Genomic DNA, 16,263 nt, shown 5'->3' on the forward strand with positions numbered 1-16,263 from the left:
TCCTAGGGTTATGCAGCATAGGATATCCAAATTCCAAACTGCATAACCATATGCGGCTCAGTAAATTTTTAAAATTTTACCTATTAACACTCGGGGCCCGTTTGATAACGTTTCTGCCGTTTCTGTTTCAAGAAACGGCAGAAACATAAATTTCCGTTTCTAGAAACAGAAACGGAATTGAAGGTATTTGATAAGTCATGTTTTTAGAAGTCGATAATAACCAGTGAAAAAAAGGCCACAAGTCGTTTCCAGAAACGGCGAAACAAGTTGAACTTGTTTCGCCTGGGTCGTTTCTTGAACCATAAATAAGTATAAATTTCTATTTCTATTTCTGAAAATAAGTGAAACGAAACAGTTTTATCAAACGCTTTTTGCTCTGTTTCTGCTGTAACAGAAACAGCAGAAACGCGTTTCTTGAAACGTTATCAAACGGGCCCTCAGTTTTGCCTATAAATAACAAACGAGTTTTCACTTATCAGCACACCAATTCATTGCTCCAGTTCTCTCCAACCCCTCTGAGACACAATCCAGAGAGGCTCTCTGATCCCAAAGAGGAACCCCTATTTCCAAAATCCCAAAGGTGATACCGGTTTTCAAAACTCTATTTCCGAAACAAAAAGTTGATACCAGTTTCGAAACCCTTTCTAGGAATCTCTTAGCCAAATTTCAGCACAAATCCCCGAGGAAGCCCAGAAAGTGCTGAACCTCTACAGAAATTCCATTAAACCCCTATCAAACCCCAAATTTCTGTAGAAAGACCAGAATTCCCATAATCATCCCGAAGTTCCGCCAAAGTACCAGAAGTTCTGATTCCTCCAAGACAGTGAGAAGAAGTCCAAGCCGTTGCCCTTGAGTCAGGGAAGCTGCTAAAAGTTCACATACAGAGCAAAAGAGGCATACCCCTTTTATCCGTCATCAACGCCCGAACTCAAGGAACTGTTCAACCTCAGTAAGCATAATGTAGACTTATATTATGCCATGTCTTAGTGCACGTAAAATGATTTTATTGCACTATTCTAAATGGTTCGAAAACACGGCAAGATAATGCCAAAAAGTCAGAAATTTCGGCTTTTTTTCTACAGAGACGAAATGACTTATAAAATATGATTATTACATTAACTCAGTCGAAATTTCAGTACCTTTTGTATCATTTCAGCAAAATGGTACCAGCTCCCCTTTATAAAAGCATGTGACTCGGGGGATGGGGTCGAAATTCCAACCTCATCTCATTGGTTTGCAGAAACTGAAATTGGTCCCCAAGCTCAAATTTTTGCTACATCTTCACCTCAAGGACAAGGATCCCACTAGATACAAGTGGAAGGACTCCCATTGTTAGACACTAGAGGCCAATCTACAACCTCATGGTGTCTTTTTTTTTCTTTTTCTTTTTTTTCATATATAAATCAACAAAAAATTGAAAACGTATGGTTAATATTAAATTGGTGGGGCTTTATTATATATATATATGTATATATATATATGTTAATCAGTTTTGAATGATCTACGGCCTCACGGTGTCGGAAATTTTTTTCAGCCAATAAAAAATTTCTTTAATTTTCAAAAAGTATGAAAAATAATTATAAATTTAAAAAAAAAAAGGGGAAATATTCTGTTTTGATTTGAAAATAAAGGAAAAATATGAAATTCCGGTAAAAAAAATGCATTATTTCTTCAAAATTTCAGTTATCTTGGTCATTTTGTGTCGCTCATTTTGCTAATTTCAGCCATAGGCCCCCCAAAATGGCCAAGCGAAACCCATGGAAGAAGTACATTGTTCCGGTGAAATTTTGGTATTTTGATAGTTTTGGATTGACCAAAATGGTGAAATGGAATGATTTTTTTAACCTTGCTTCAAGGGATATCTATCGCATAAACTCCCATGCTGAATTTAGATCTCTTTAGACTGTTTTTGTCAACTATCTATCTTCAAATATTTTAATAATAATAACACACACACAAAACTCATTGTCTTCAAATATTATAAAAATAATAACACACAAAAACAGAAGCAAATGAATAAAAGGATTATACCAGAGCAATGTCAATGCTAGTGACACGAAGTAATTCATCAGGACAAACAAGATACCCAAAGAGAACCCATTCCCGATAAGAAGTAACATTTGCTAGATCTTGAGCCCTCTGCAGGAAAAGAATGAGACAGAAAATTGAAAGCAAAAATTATAATGGAACTCCAAAATCCTCACTTGAAAAAGATTAAAATTGTAGGAAACGATAGCATTCCTTTCAGCAAATGAAACTAAGATTTTATATTAGTCAAGGAAGAAAGGGAAAAGATACCATTGGATGAGCAGAATTTGTAAGTATGTCAGGATATCGAGGATGAAACGGACTTAAAAAACCCTCATTTCTCAACTTCTTGGTATCAGTAGATAGAAAAATAACAGGACCCACAGCCTCCAAAACCTGGAAAGTATAATTGAGACTCTCAACCATAATGTATCATTCTACTGAAAAAATGCAATTGAAATTATGCTTTTGATAAAATAGAATATTACAAAAACAGTCCTCCACCTTAAGATCATATGATAAACCAATGTTAGTGCATCTTTCTTTCTTTTTTTTTTTTTTTTTCCTAATATGAACTCATGAACACTGATGAATGTACAGATTTGCAAGAGATCTACAGAATGCAGAATAATGCAGTTCTTCCAATCTTTCAGTGACATTTTATTGCTTACACCTAATTATTAACAGATGGGAGTTGAAACTTACATAAATGATACCATCTAGAAGGTAAATTCACCCTGATACTTCAAAAACACTGACATCGATTAAATATTTGTTTGGTAATAGACATAGATTGAATATGATTCTACAGCCATAATAACATACACGTTTGGGTTTAAAACAAGGTGTGAAAATATAGTAAAAGAAATAAGAACTATGAATGGCAAAGATCCAACTACTGCAAAAGACTCCAAATAAAAGATAAGGGTGTTGGGGCGATGCCGTGATGGAGAGGAAGATAATGAGCACAACTGCAAAATATGATACAGGAACAGCAATAGCATTGCTTACTTTATCATTAGGAAACATTTGCATGATATCACACCTTGTTGACACTTCATCACCTTACGTTTAACTTTTTTTAAATAATGAATATGATTATGCTTATATCCCATGCTTTGTTTATTATATGTAATTGTAAGAAAATATCACTATTATAGTACATATAGACATATAGTTATTTACTGCACGCCTAGGGTGCCTAGGCAGGTGCCTTGTCACCTAAAAGCCCCTCTAACACCTTGGATTGCCTAGTCGCTGTGAAAAGAATGATTGTAATAGAATAAACCATCTAAATGGCAACATGAATACCTCTCCAATACGGGGGCTGACAAAATTGAGGTCCTCCTGCAAGCCCTTTAAAGGTGGATCATAAGAGTCTATAAATTGAACCAACCTACCATCCACAAAAGCCATACAAAATCAGCAACAAACAGTCATTGAAAATAATAACGAAAATAAATACCACAGCATAACATAGAAAGGACATAAAATTCTAAACATAATTATCAAATTTGATGTCCAGGTTCACTAATATACAGCCATTCAAAAGATGTCCACAATGTGAAATTCCCCCCTAACATAAAATAAGGAAATTTATTGGAAACTAGAAGACAAATCACTAAGCATTGACAAGGATAGGTTGTTCAACAAGTGTAATGATCAGACATAGAGCATACGCAACCAAGAATCCAAAAACATGGTTATTGAGGCAAGAGGTGCATGTAAGTTACAATGGTCGACAATTGAGGAATCAATTCAAAGTGAGGCGCATGGCTGCTAAAGTAAGATTAATCAATGATGGGATTCACTGGATATGGCTGAGTCCACCTGCTAAGGACTTGCGCAGGTGGAGTAGTAGACCCACCTGAATCAGACCCATCCCTAGTGGCTTGGCTGGGTCAACCTGCCGGAATGATGGGGGGCTTGTAGGTTCCTATTAGGGATCCTATATGATCTCCTACTTTGATTAAACAACTCAGAATTAGAGAGTTGTCATCTAAAATTTTGAAGATTGACTAAGATAATAGACCGATGTCTCCATTTTTCTAAGAATAAAGAGCCATTTGAATCAAGATAAATAGAAACTGGGTGGTGAATAGCCGTCAGCCACAAGACATGGGAGATGGAATGGGCAAGAGAACATGAAGTGCCCAGCTAATGCAGATAGCTCTTGTTCTCTGAGAATCTCAACAGTGAGTTGGAGCCCACTAAACCCAAGCTTTGTATCATAACCTCTTTTTTTTTTTTTTTTAAAGGTTATTTAGAGTTGACGTCCATGTTCATGAACATTTAGAAAGCATGTTATCTTCATATATTACCATTTACCAAAAGTGGAAAAGTGATCAAGATTAGTTCCTCTCATGAATTATTAGCCATGAAGAATATATCCTCAACCACCGGTCAATGCTTCAAACCATATGAAGAGATCATCAATAAAGTAGAACATTATCAACAGGGAGAGGCAAGAACAACAAGTCTAACATTAAAAATAACTGGACCCATTTGACTGGGGCGATAACAATTAAATTATTCGTACCGATGATAAAACTCACAGTCTCGGCCATTTCTTAACATGGCATGCAAAAGGTTATACATTTGCACCATCATTTTCCTAGGAATCTGTCATAAACTCTTAAATATGTCAGTACAAAGTTATATGTACATATGTATGCATGAAATATCTAAGAAGAGAAGGACCGTAAACTTGCCTTCTCAGAAAAGAGGTTAACACGGATGAACGAACAGAAAAGATCCATAAATGCATGCAAAATCAACGAATTTTGATGAGGCTGCAAAATGTCAGCACCATTTTCAAATGATCATGTAACAAACTTCAACCATTGTGTTTCTACCCACAATGCAAACATTTCCATGGTAAAAGAGCACAATCAACAATCCAACAACTTACCAGTAAGGTAATGACCGTACTACTTAGGTCTAATATAAGCCGCAAAGCCTGTTCTCGAAACGCCATCAAATCAAGGAGGAGCTGATACACAAGAAAATAAATAAATAAATAAGAGAAAAGTAAAATCCATGTGATGCACCAATAATTCATTTTAAAATATTAAAGTGTCTAGGTACCACAAGATTAGCTTCATCAATGAAATGATTTCTAAAACAAGATTATTAAGTATGATAGGCATCTCAGATGAACATTCATTCACTGCAGATGAGATTGAGCCAGGGTAAACTACAAGAGAGAGGTAACTAATCATAATATAACAACAGATGTAGAAAAATAAACCCAGAGAATCACAATCACAAAACTACAAGTCCCACTTCAATAGATGCTGCGAACAGTATCTAAAACTAATTTTTAGACTCAACCAATGAATCATGTGGTTGGCATGTATGTATCAACATTCAACACATTGCAACATATGATTATCTTGAAATCCGAAACATAGCCCAAATTGTCACAATCAGCAGCGAGCAACATGCCACATGTTCAGCTTGGTCAAAAGAATCACATAAAGTCATGCCAACAGAACGAAAATGCCGCTTTCTGTTACTACAATTCTGTCATTAAAAAAAGTGAAGAGGAAGAGAATAGAAGAGAAGACTTCTTCAGTTCAGTAGATTATGAAAGACTAAAGCTGCACTAAGAATAGATACTGTTGTATGCAAGATTTGAAGTATCAATGTACTCAATATCATGCAGTGTATCAGAAAGCGGATTTTAAGAGACCTATCAAAGAGACGCTAAGGGACATTGGATACAATTAACATACAAGTAAAATTAGTCTTATTAAGCATAATACACTCTATATAAGAAAGACTAAAGCTGCACTAAGAATAGATACTTTTGTACGCAAGATTTGAAGTGTCAATGTACTCAATATCATGCAGCATATCAGAAAGCTGATTTTAAGAGACCTATCAGAGAGACGCTAAGGGACATTGGATACAATTAAGATACAAGTAAAATTAGTGTTATTAAGCATAATACACTCTATATAAGAAATATCTATCCCAAAAAATAGGATCTGAGGAATTTTATAAGAATATTAGATTGATCAAATTAAATAGTAAAAGAAGAACCAAATCAGATACACATTAATTAGTGTCAAAGATCTAAATGGTGTACTACAACTTATACTTTCCTTTTTTGAGTATTTTTTTTATTTCTTAATAACAAGCAGCACGTGGACCAGCACTAGACCAGGATACAGCCCATTGTGCAACACATTGGGAGAATATAATTCATCTCTAAGAATGTGGATAAAGAACAAACCAAAAGGCGACAACATAGAAGCAATTGCTTTAATATCTCCAACAATAAGCACAGGAAATAAGAAAAAAAATCCCCAACAATAGATTTCATCTCTTTGGAGACATTACTAGGTGCTAAATTGAGAGTAACGATAACCTCCACAGTATCAGATTGAACAAAAGTTACACTCTTTCAAGAAGAGCTTGCAGTCCCAGATTAATGGCTGAACAACAGACTGAGATCTTGGTGGAGAGCCCAGCCTTGGAGTCCGACAGCTTCTTCTACTTCTCTTCCCTGTGACCCTGTCCCCTTCTTTTACTCCCGGTCTTCTTCTTTTTGCCTATTCTTCCCCCCCGCCCCCTTTTTTTATTTCTCTTGATCAGATTCACAAGGACTTGTGATTGACTCAGTGGCACACTCAGCAGTCGGCAGTTGGGCACAGCAACTGCCAAATTCAGGTAAAAGAGAGAAGTAATTAAGTATCATATTTGGTTCTGTTAAACCTGAATAGCATCTCGATAAAAGGCTTATGTATTGACCTGTCTCGAGCCGCATCAACCGATACAGGTAGATACTAGGCGCGCATTCATTTCTCTTTCATGTATCACAGGAGTACCGTATTGGTAAGGCAGAAATACAATACATATCAGATCAGTACGGCTGGTATATACTGGGACTTTAAACCTTGGTTGTAAAGTAGGCAGCCCTCAACAAGGCATGGAACCTGGATATCCTGCACCTCAAGGGCTGGCACCTAGCACACATATGCTATTTTTGCATTGTTTCATGAGACGTAAGCGTCCCATTTTTTTTTTTTTTTTTCATGTAACCTTGCAGTTAAAGTCTGAAAATACTTTTTCAATTGGCTTGGGGTTCATATCACCTGCCCTTGGAAGTGTTCCAACTCTGTCCCCTTAATGGCCTGTGAGTCCCTTAAGGTTCTGTCCTATAGAAATCATTGCTGTATGCAGTGGTGTGGAGTCTTTGGAAGGAAAGGGACCAAATAATTTATTAAAATAATCCCAGAGTTTTGCCACGAACCTCTGCTGAAATTGCCAAGTATTTAATCCATTGGGCTATTATCTTGTAAAGAATTTATTGGTAAGATTGGAATGGTTTACTTCCAATTATGACTCCTTGTTGTTTGAGCAATATCTTGTGTCTGTTTTTGTCCATATACACACTGGCTCAAAACACCAGCGAGTTAACAAACCCTCAATGCATAATAATGATTCAAACATTTATTCTCAATGAACCAAGATAAACAACACCAATAACGTCATAATATGCCAATAAACTTGACACACATTCATGCACTCCTAGCCAAAGTATGCAGGAACTTCTTTAACTGCAATATAAAATTGACAAAAGAGTGTATTTATACCAGCACCCACGGTTCCAAACTTTGTAAATAGACTTCAGCATTATCATGCAAAGCATCCAGAGCCATCTTATCAACCTGCACAAATATTTTTCCAAGGAATTACCATTTCCATTCATATGAAACTCCAACACCATGAAATGGACCAGAACTGCTTACCTTTTCTACTTGCAATTTGTTAGGATGCTCAGGAAATTTCTTCGAAACCAGCAAACAGATTCTGGGATGATTTGGAAACACACCAGCCTTCCAAAACGAATCAGAAAACACATGCGACACTGAATCTGGATAATCTAAAATTTGGTTCAATCTATACATCTTGGCCAGTAAACCTTCAGCGACATCAGTGAGTTGTACAACCCATTGCATGTTTAAACCCTTCTGAGCAGCTCCGGAATTCTGTGGCTGTCCTTCCGACCCAGAAGGCTTCCAGCTTGTAGAAGGTATTTCGGCATTAAACTGTTCATTCCATTTAGATGAGCCATCCCACTCCCTCGATCTAGGAGACTCATCTTGAGCAGAAAAATGCTGTCTAGACTTTGCCATGAGTGAGCCCTTCCAAGTCTCTGCAAATGCAAATGAAGATAGGATTAATCTACCTTTTAATAAAGCACCAATCTTATACAACCCAACCAAAAAAAAAAAAAAAAAAAAAAAAAAAAACTATATTTTTATGGCGATTTATACGTATAACCCGTTCTTGTTACTCTGAGCAACAAATTTATTCTGATTCAATGACTGAGACGTAAGGGAAGATTTGCAGCGGAAAACCTGCTAAATGGACGGTCTAGATCAATCTTGATGTATTTAGCCGAAGGAAAGCCACAATGCACACAAAGAAGGCAGTGATGGTGCGGTGTTGGATGGTTTCATGTGCATGACATGATAATATCGTTTTTTTTTTTTTTTTTTTTTGGTGGAAACATGATAATATCGTTGACATGTAGTTGTAGAGGGTGAATTGGGGTGCACTGTACACATAGTGCGTATTTTAGAAAGACTGTACTGTCGGTAATGGAGGACATACGTGTCTTCGACAATAAGACAACATGATGGCAACTTCGTTTAAGAATTAAGATACGACCTCTTCCTTTTAAGTTCAGTTTTACCATTTCATTATCTTCATTATAAATAAATAACGCAATTTACCATTTTAGTATTGTGTTTTAAGGGACACGTGTAAATGCTGACATTTGCTGACGATTATATATTAAACAAGGGGAGAAACCAACTAGAGATAGAGAGAGTCCCACAACTCACAACCTATCAACCACAAGAGCCCTAAGGATTGTAAGTAGAGACTAGCAAATCATAAGCAGAGGGATTATATTAATCATGAATTAAGCTAATTGAGAATCTATTTTTGAGAGGGTGACATATGTTACAATCAATGAGATTGATTTGATGGTGGACATCATTCTTAGAATTTGTGATCTAACGGCGGATCTTAGGCTATGATTGGAGAATATAAGAAAATAAATTTTTTTAATCTGAATTTGCTAATTTTACATGCAAATTATCCATAAGAAGTGCACAATAATTCAATTTAATTGCCCATGTAGTTCAAAAATGGTAGATTGCTCAAATAAGCTTATCAGAATGAGGCTGCATGTGGACACAAAAGCTTCCCTCTTATTTGTTTGCTTTGATAATTTTTTTTATGAGAAAAAGAAAATATATTAAGCAATATGGTTCGCCAATACATCAAGATTATCAAAAGAAAATAAGCTCTCTATCCTAGCACTATTAGCCAAATCTCATTAGCACATCCTAGTTTGATTTAAGTCTTTGCATTTATATACATAAGGAATAGAACCGAAGTTAGAAAATATTTTCCAAAAGCCAGATATTAAAAGAAGTGGCCATAAACTGTTATAAGGTTGTGGAATAAGTTGAAGTAAGTTCCAACATGAGAACTAAACTTCACCTATAGTCCACCCCTTGGATGCAGCCAATCTTAAACCTTGATGGATGCAAAAAGCTTCAATCTCTACCAAAGTTGTGGTTGTAGAAGTCCCTACTTTAAGAACAAAGAATTTTCCTTGATAGATAATGCCAAAAGCCCAACCTGTTTTTGTTTCCAAATCCTTAGTAACACCAACACAAACTATGATGTGACAGTTCAAAAAGGGGGGGGGGGTGAGTATCGTTCTAGGGATCGTTTGTAATTGAGTAAACAAAATCATTAGAATTAGTATCTTGAAACAATTTCAAATAAGAATTCCAATGATTAATATTAAACAGAATAGATTCAGGATTGGGATCTGCCTTTTTGGCAAGAACGTGATTTTTGTGCATCTTATAAAATTAATTATTATAGGTATTATGTAGAAACACCAATTACAATCCGAGTTGGATAGGTTAGCATGAAGGAAGAGGTGTTTTACCACATCAATAAAACAGTGCATATTGAGACATTGAGGTCTTAGACTGAGAGGGCCACTAACCCCAATAGTTTGATCTGACAATTGTTTTGGTAATATTTTATGTCATTTTTAACAATATATAAATGTGATCATGAGTGTTGATTAGTGCCGCATGAAAATGATTCTCGTACGTGAACTTGATCCGCCGCTCTCTGTCATCACCCTTCCATCCATGTCAAAATCTTCCCACATACCAGCACAGCATGTACATTGGATAAAACAACATAAACCCATCATTCCAAGACTCTAGTTCCATTACCCACTCTGCCATCTCTACATTAAAGTGTCTCACAGGCTCCCATTAAAGCTCCAAATATTGGCACCCCTTCCACCATATTCTTAGCCTCCTCGAGCAATCGCATAACCCATTATCATTGATGTCCATGTAGGGACATTGCATTGTGCAATCCCTGCAAAGATCTCATATGCGAGTTCCATTTGACTGTGTTTCCCACACACATGGATAAGTGAATCCGGCATCAGAATACCTGGTTTCCTTCTGGTTTTTGATTGGAATACATTCATGTAATTGAAGAGCAAACCTCAAGTCCCCTAATCTTCCACAGGCCAATGTCACACTGACCACAGTAACATCATCTGGTTGAAGCCCACATTTCCTTAGCTCCATGTGCATATCTAATGCTCCCTTGCCACGTACCCTTTAGCAAGGCCTCTTATAATGGCATTCCAAGAACCCTATATCCTGTCAACATTTTTTTTCAAACACTTTCTGTGCATTTCCAAACTCACCAGCTTTGCAATACATTCTGATCAAACCACCCTCACAGAAATCATTCAATTCAAGCCCCTGAACAATAGATTCCGAATGAAGTTGCCAACTAGAGTTGTGGGAAGTGTTGAAGATTGAACATTATCTTGAGGTTCAAAGTGAATACTAATAGCAAGAAATGTGAGTAAATCAGATGACTTATCTAGCCTGCGCAAACTCAGAATCCCTACCCATCCCCAAATTGATTTGCAAGATCATGCTAGAAGTATAGACTTTACAACACACTACTACATTTGCAATTTACTCTTCTCCACTGTAAGATGACTAAAAATATGAACATTCGTTAAAATATGTGTTTAGCCCCCAAGGCAATACATCACTCCTGCTCTTATTCAAATCCAACCTGCAGCCTCTACATCTTTAGCTCTAGTGTGATACTATTAACATTCTTAAAACCAAAAGGCCTGGTAAATAACATCGCCAAAAGGGGTGGACTCAAAAGGGATGATTGCCACAAGAACGCTTCAAGCATCATCAAGGGCAAGAACTCCAGGAAGTGGTTTGCCCTCAAGCAGCTCCAAGCTGGCACCACCTCCTGTCGAGATGTGGCTCATCTTGTCTGTAAGTCCTGCCTTTTCTACAGCAGCAACTGAATCACCACCTCCAATGATTGTTGTTACACCCTTTCCAGTGAGTTCAGCCAACTTCTTAGCGGTTGCCTGGAAAAGAAAACGATAGATTATAACTTACATAAGCCCATACACAACTCACTAAGATTTAGCATATGCAATCCATCTTAAGCTACATTTGGGGTCAGCAGCTAGAGGGTTGGCAATCTAGGTTGTGGTTAATGGCTTCCAGACTCAGGATATTATGAAGTGAACAGTCATAGGGCTTTTGAACACTTTCCTTGATGATCATTAATATATTTAATTCCTAATAATTTTATTTTATCCTGATTTTACAGAGTTTTATGAACCTTTCTGTTCATCTTTTATCAAAGAAAACCAAATGTATACATGCATTAAAGTGGCTTTAAGCTCATTAAAAATGCACAATTATCTTGGAAATATACTTCCATAGGACAATTTTCCGATCAGCCTCCTTAAGAAAAGGATGCAATTGTTTTGTTAGGTCATAGAATAACCGCCTATAGGAAATGCAAGGAATACAAGAATTTCTAGAAAAACGATAAACTAAATGTAAAATCTGCTCATGCAGTAAAGTCACCATCACACACCTCTGTTCCAGCAGCAAACTTCTCAAACTCAAACACGCCCATTGGTCCATTCCAAATGACAGTTTGGGTAGTATCCAAAACTTCACAGAATGACTTGATGGAATCAGGTCCAATGTCCAACCCCATCCAACCATCTGGGATGGTAGATGCTGGCACAACCTGCAAGAACATTAGAACATTAGATGATATGTTCAGCCCCTTGTCCTCTGTTTCCAATTGTGAAGACATTCTACAAACGTGTGACAGTGAAGAAACAAACCTTGCTATCAGCATCGGCAGCAAACTTGTTGGCAACAACCACATCGGTAGGCAGCAAAACAGACACACCTTTGGATTTGGCCTTCTCAAGAAGTGATGTTGCAAGATCAAGCTTGTCTTCCTCCACAAGGGAGGATCCAACGGAGTATCCTTGGGCTTTGTAGAATGTGAATATCATTCCTCCACCAAGCACAAGGATATTAACCTTCTCAAACAAGGACTCAATAACCCCAATCTTGGTTGATACTTTTGCGCCACCTACAATAGCAGCAAACGGTCTCTTGGGATTTGACACAGCTCCAACAAGATAGTCAAGTTCCTGAAAAACACAAATCAGAAAATCCTTTTTTTAAACATCTTTGAAGCAAGCCAAACACATTACCATCCACATCAAATTAGGACCAAAGGGCATTCCTTTTCTGTGGCAATAGTACAAAAGCGGGGAAGAACTCTTGGCTGCACCCCATCCTAACAAAAAAACCAACTACTAGAAGGCTAAATTACTTCCCATGTAATATCTCTCTGGGGTGCATAGCAGATCCTTCATTGAACACGAAAATAGTTGGTCAGACACTTATGTCCAAATCAGTAATCCATTGATAAGAGAATCTGGACATGTAAGCAAATTATGGTGACAACCAGCCACCATCCAAGGTGTACAATCCCGAACCTGATAATGTGTGTACACACATAATAACTCTGTCTATGCTTGTGCAGAGCACAAAAAACACAAATTTAATCGTTTAGATATCTTTGTAAAAAGACGAATGGAAATACTGACAAGGCAAATGCCCATACCTTCTGCATAAGGAATCCAGCGACTGCGGGCTTTAAGTACTTTGCAACTCCCTCAGTGGAAGCATGGGCTCTGTGAGCAGTGCCAAATGCATCATTCACATAGAGGTCTGCAAGAGCCGCGAGCTTCTTTGCAAACTCAGGGTCATTTTTCTCTTCCTCCTTGTAGAACCTAACATTCTCTAAGAGGAGAACACCTCCATCAGGGAAGGCAGCCACCATCTTCTGAACTTCCTCACCAATACAATCATTAACCATCTCCACCTAATCAAGGGAGTGCATTGTCTAAGAAAATGGAACCTTGTCTCGGATAAGATATGCAACATAACCAAATTGAAACTTGAAATTTGAAACATACCTTGACTCCAAGGAGCTCGGATAATCTAGGAACAAGAGGCTTCAAGCTGTACTTGGGTGTCACACCCTTGGGTCGTCCCTGAGAACCAGAAATCAGATAAATCATCTATAAGCCTCATATTTAACCCCATTCCCCCAAAAAATACAAAAAATGTTAAAAAAAAATTGACAATAAGAACAATATCAAAACCAAATAAACCATACAATTCACCAAAAATAAATAAATAAAGAGGAAAAAGTTCCTTAACATGGTCCATCCTGATAAGCTTCTCAGGACGGTCCAACACAGAATACCCTAATCTAACATCTCTTATGTTCATCAATTCTATCACCTTATATGGAACAAAAGAGAACAACAAAAATGATGAAACTAAACCTGGGAAAAAAAATAAATAGCATTCACCTCAAAGTTCTATAACCATAAAATGAACAGAAGAGATATTGATGATCTGCCACCCTCCCATCAAAGAAGTAACAATAAAAGCCCAAACAAGTGAACATTTGATCAAAATGAAACAAAACCAAACCAAACCACTTAAGACAATTAATGAACAAGTATAAAGTAGAAGATTTTTTCCCTTCGAATTGGTTTATACTATCAGTTGGGAAAAAACTCATTAACAACAAAGCAAGTTATTGAAAATATAAAAGAAGTGATCACATGAAGAAAACGGAAACAAAACATAGGCCCAAATCCTGCAACATATCCCAAAATGAGTTCAACACAAATAACTACAAAATAAAATCCCAACTCCAGATAACGAAAATTATAAATCCAAAGAAACAACGAACTTACTTCCACCAGAAAACAAATCTATCGAAACTACCAGAAAGCAACAGCCCATTTCAGAAGAACCAAAAAATCAAGCACAAATTATATAAAAACAACTAAAAACAAAATTAAAAACTGCTTACCAGATGACTTGCAAGGATAACCTTAGCACCATGACCCATCAAGTACTTGATCGTGGGAACAGTAGCCCTGACCCTGGTATCATCAGTGATATTCAAGTTTTCATCCAAAGGAACATTAAGATCAACCCTAACAAATACCCTCTTCCCCTTCAAATCTTCCTCCTTCAGAGAACCCACACTCTTCTTGGTCGCCATTAGAGCCCTGAAGAACAGAAGATCAAAACAGAGCAAAAAAGAAACCCAAGGGTCAGACGAAGAGTCTGATTCCTAAGACGATCGACAGAGTGAAGAATCAAACTTACAATAAGCAAACGATATCAGAATTCAGAGAGAGAACAAAACAGAGTCTTTCTTCTTCTTCTTCGCAGCTTCGAGAAGTGACGCAAAAGAACTACAGCGAGGACTGAGAAGCAGACAGCCAGAGACACAGTTTTAAGCTTAGATTTGGTTCCTTCTAGTGGGCTCTGGCCCGTTGGGTATAAAGCGTATGACCCATTGAATTCTTTTACTTCGAAAACGGAAGTAAAAACGGTGGGCTTAGGACAACTTACCTTACCACGAGCGAAACCACAATTTCTTGGACCACGGAAATGTATCGAATGATACGGATCTTAACAGTGGCCGCCTTTGATACCGTTGGATTGGAATAAGGTTTTGACATTTCAATTCGGTATAACAAGAGTAAAGAAAGAGAGTAGCTGGCACGTTTCGATCAAACTTTAGAGCTCAGAATTGATTCTAATTTATTATTATTATTATTATTATTTTTTGACAACAGCCGGTTCTAAATTGTAAAGGTACTAATAACCATATGGGGATTTCCTGTGGGGTAGTGACATTCCTGAGTGTGCATGTCTGTGAGGGCCACTTGGAGTTAACGAGGAAGTATTTAAAGATGTATTTTCATTTTTATGTGGGGGATCTATCATTTTTGCCTTCTATATGTCTAGTTCTAGAGGTCGCACATTCCCTGAAAAAACTTTTTCCCTTTTAATAGGAGTGCTAAAGAGACCATCTCACACCCCGTTAGATGCTTGGATAGAATTTCTCATTTGTTCTTGCCTTGATGCAATGTCTACATGCCAGGTGTCTTTTCTCTCCCTTATAATATAAACAAAGGGAAAAAAGAAGCTTGAAAGGCAACACAACCCCTAAGGCCAAACACAGAGGAAGTTGAAACCATCCTTCATAAAAGGTGAAAATCTCGCTCATGTTGATGTTTCTGCACGCATTCCCATTAACCTCGCATTGTGTCCATGTTACCTTTTAGGGAATCTCTTCCATTAAAAAAAATAATAATAAAAAAGAAAAGAAAAATTGAGCTCAAGAGTAAATTAACAATCTCTCTCTTCTTTCTTCACATTAAATGATCCCTCTACTTCCTTCACATAAAATGATCCCTCTACTTCCTTCATATGAAATCATAAATCCATGTCATCACTCCTCATTAGTGTGTTCTTTATCTAGGAGAATTATCAATACCTTCCTTACACATGTGGTTTGAATATCATCTAAAATGAGGAAAAGAAAGAAGTGGGGGGGATTGGTACCCCTACACACGGAGGGTTGTTTGAAATGGTATGGATTTTGCTCCGCTTAAGTTAGCTTAGCTTCTACCTCCGGGGAGGGGTAGAAACTTCATTCATTTGCCTGAAATTGTATGGGATTTTGCTTTGCTTTCAAGCCCTTCGAAGTTAACGGGTTGAATTAGTTTGCAAGGTCTTATAATCCTGCTTCACCGGTTTTTCCCACCTTTAGGACTTGAAGCGGCAAGGCTCGGGCGCAACCCCTTGTATGAATTCACATAGAGCGATGATTCACATGGGCGCTTGATAATTGCCGTGCTAGGGCGCTAAAGATTTGGGCTCATGAAGGCCTTCTTACATCACCCAAAGAATTGTGTTATTCTAAGAA

At 37.3% G+C, this 16,263-nt stretch overlaps 2 protein-coding genes across 2 annotated transcripts in view; both read right to left on the bottom strand.

Annotated features, from left to right (window-relative positions):
* The window catches only part of LOC122070476 (protein NAP1), a 29,323-nt gene extending 21,099 nt beyond the window's left edge, over positions 1-8,224 (bottom strand). Inside the window, exons 1-8 of the mRNA XM_042634639.1 lie at positions 7,788-8,224; positions 7,632-7,706; positions 4,940-5,020; positions 4,740-4,820; positions 4,568-4,650; positions 3,340-3,424; positions 2,299-2,424; positions 2,032-2,139 (exon numbers count right to left, since the gene is read on the bottom strand). Of these exons, the coding sequence (XP_042490573.1) occupies positions 2,032-2,139; positions 2,299-2,424; positions 3,340-3,424; positions 4,568-4,650; positions 4,740-4,820; positions 4,940-5,020; positions 7,632-7,706; positions 7,788-8,174 (1,026 nt within the window). The 5' untranslated portion in view covers positions 8,175-8,224. The remainder of the gene's footprint in view (positions 1-2,031; positions 2,140-2,298; positions 2,425-3,339; positions 3,425-4,567; positions 4,651-4,739; positions 4,821-4,939; positions 5,021-7,631; positions 7,707-7,787) is intronic.
* A 2,881-nt stretch (positions 8,225-11,105) lies between these two features.
* LOC122070477 (phosphoglycerate kinase, cytosolic-like) lies at positions 11,106-14,814 on the bottom strand. Its single transcript, XM_042634640.1, has 7 exons — positions 14,652-14,814; positions 14,350-14,551; positions 13,436-13,513; positions 13,081-13,341; positions 12,284-12,601; positions 12,025-12,183; positions 11,106-11,503 (listed from the first exon to the last, which is right to left on the bottom strand). Exons 2-7 carry the CDS (start codon positions 14,542-14,544, stop codon positions 11,309-11,311), a joined length of 1,206 nt encoding a protein of 401 aa, XP_042490574.1. The 5' UTR covers positions 14,545-14,551; positions 14,652-14,814; the 3' UTR covers positions 11,106-11,308.
* Positions 14,815-16,263: the final 1,449 nt, after the last annotated feature.

The sequence above is a fragment of the Macadamia integrifolia genome, unplaced genomic scaffold (assembly GCF_013358625.1).
Source record: "Macadamia integrifolia cultivar HAES 741 unplaced genomic scaffold, SCU_Mint_v3 scaffold933, whole genome shotgun sequence".
Classification (NCBI taxonomy): Eukaryota; Viridiplantae; Streptophyta; class Magnoliopsida; order Proteales; family Proteaceae; genus Macadamia; species Macadamia integrifolia.

Excerpts from the sequence above, each read along its gene's own strand:
- LOC122070477 (XM_042634640.1), bottom strand. The coding sequence starts at position 14,544 with ATGGCGACCAAGAAGAGTGTGGGTTCTCTGAAGGAGGAAGATTTGAAG. Across the intron at positions 13,514-14,349 it reads TTATCCTTGCAAGTCATCTG|GGACGACCCAAGGGTGTGAC; the intron begins GTAAGCAGTTTT and ends TCTGGTTCTCAG. Across the intron at positions 11,504-12,024 it reads AGTTTGCTGCTGGAACAGAG|GCAACCGCTAAGAAGTTGGC; the intron begins GTGTGTGATGGT and ends TTTCTTTTCCAG.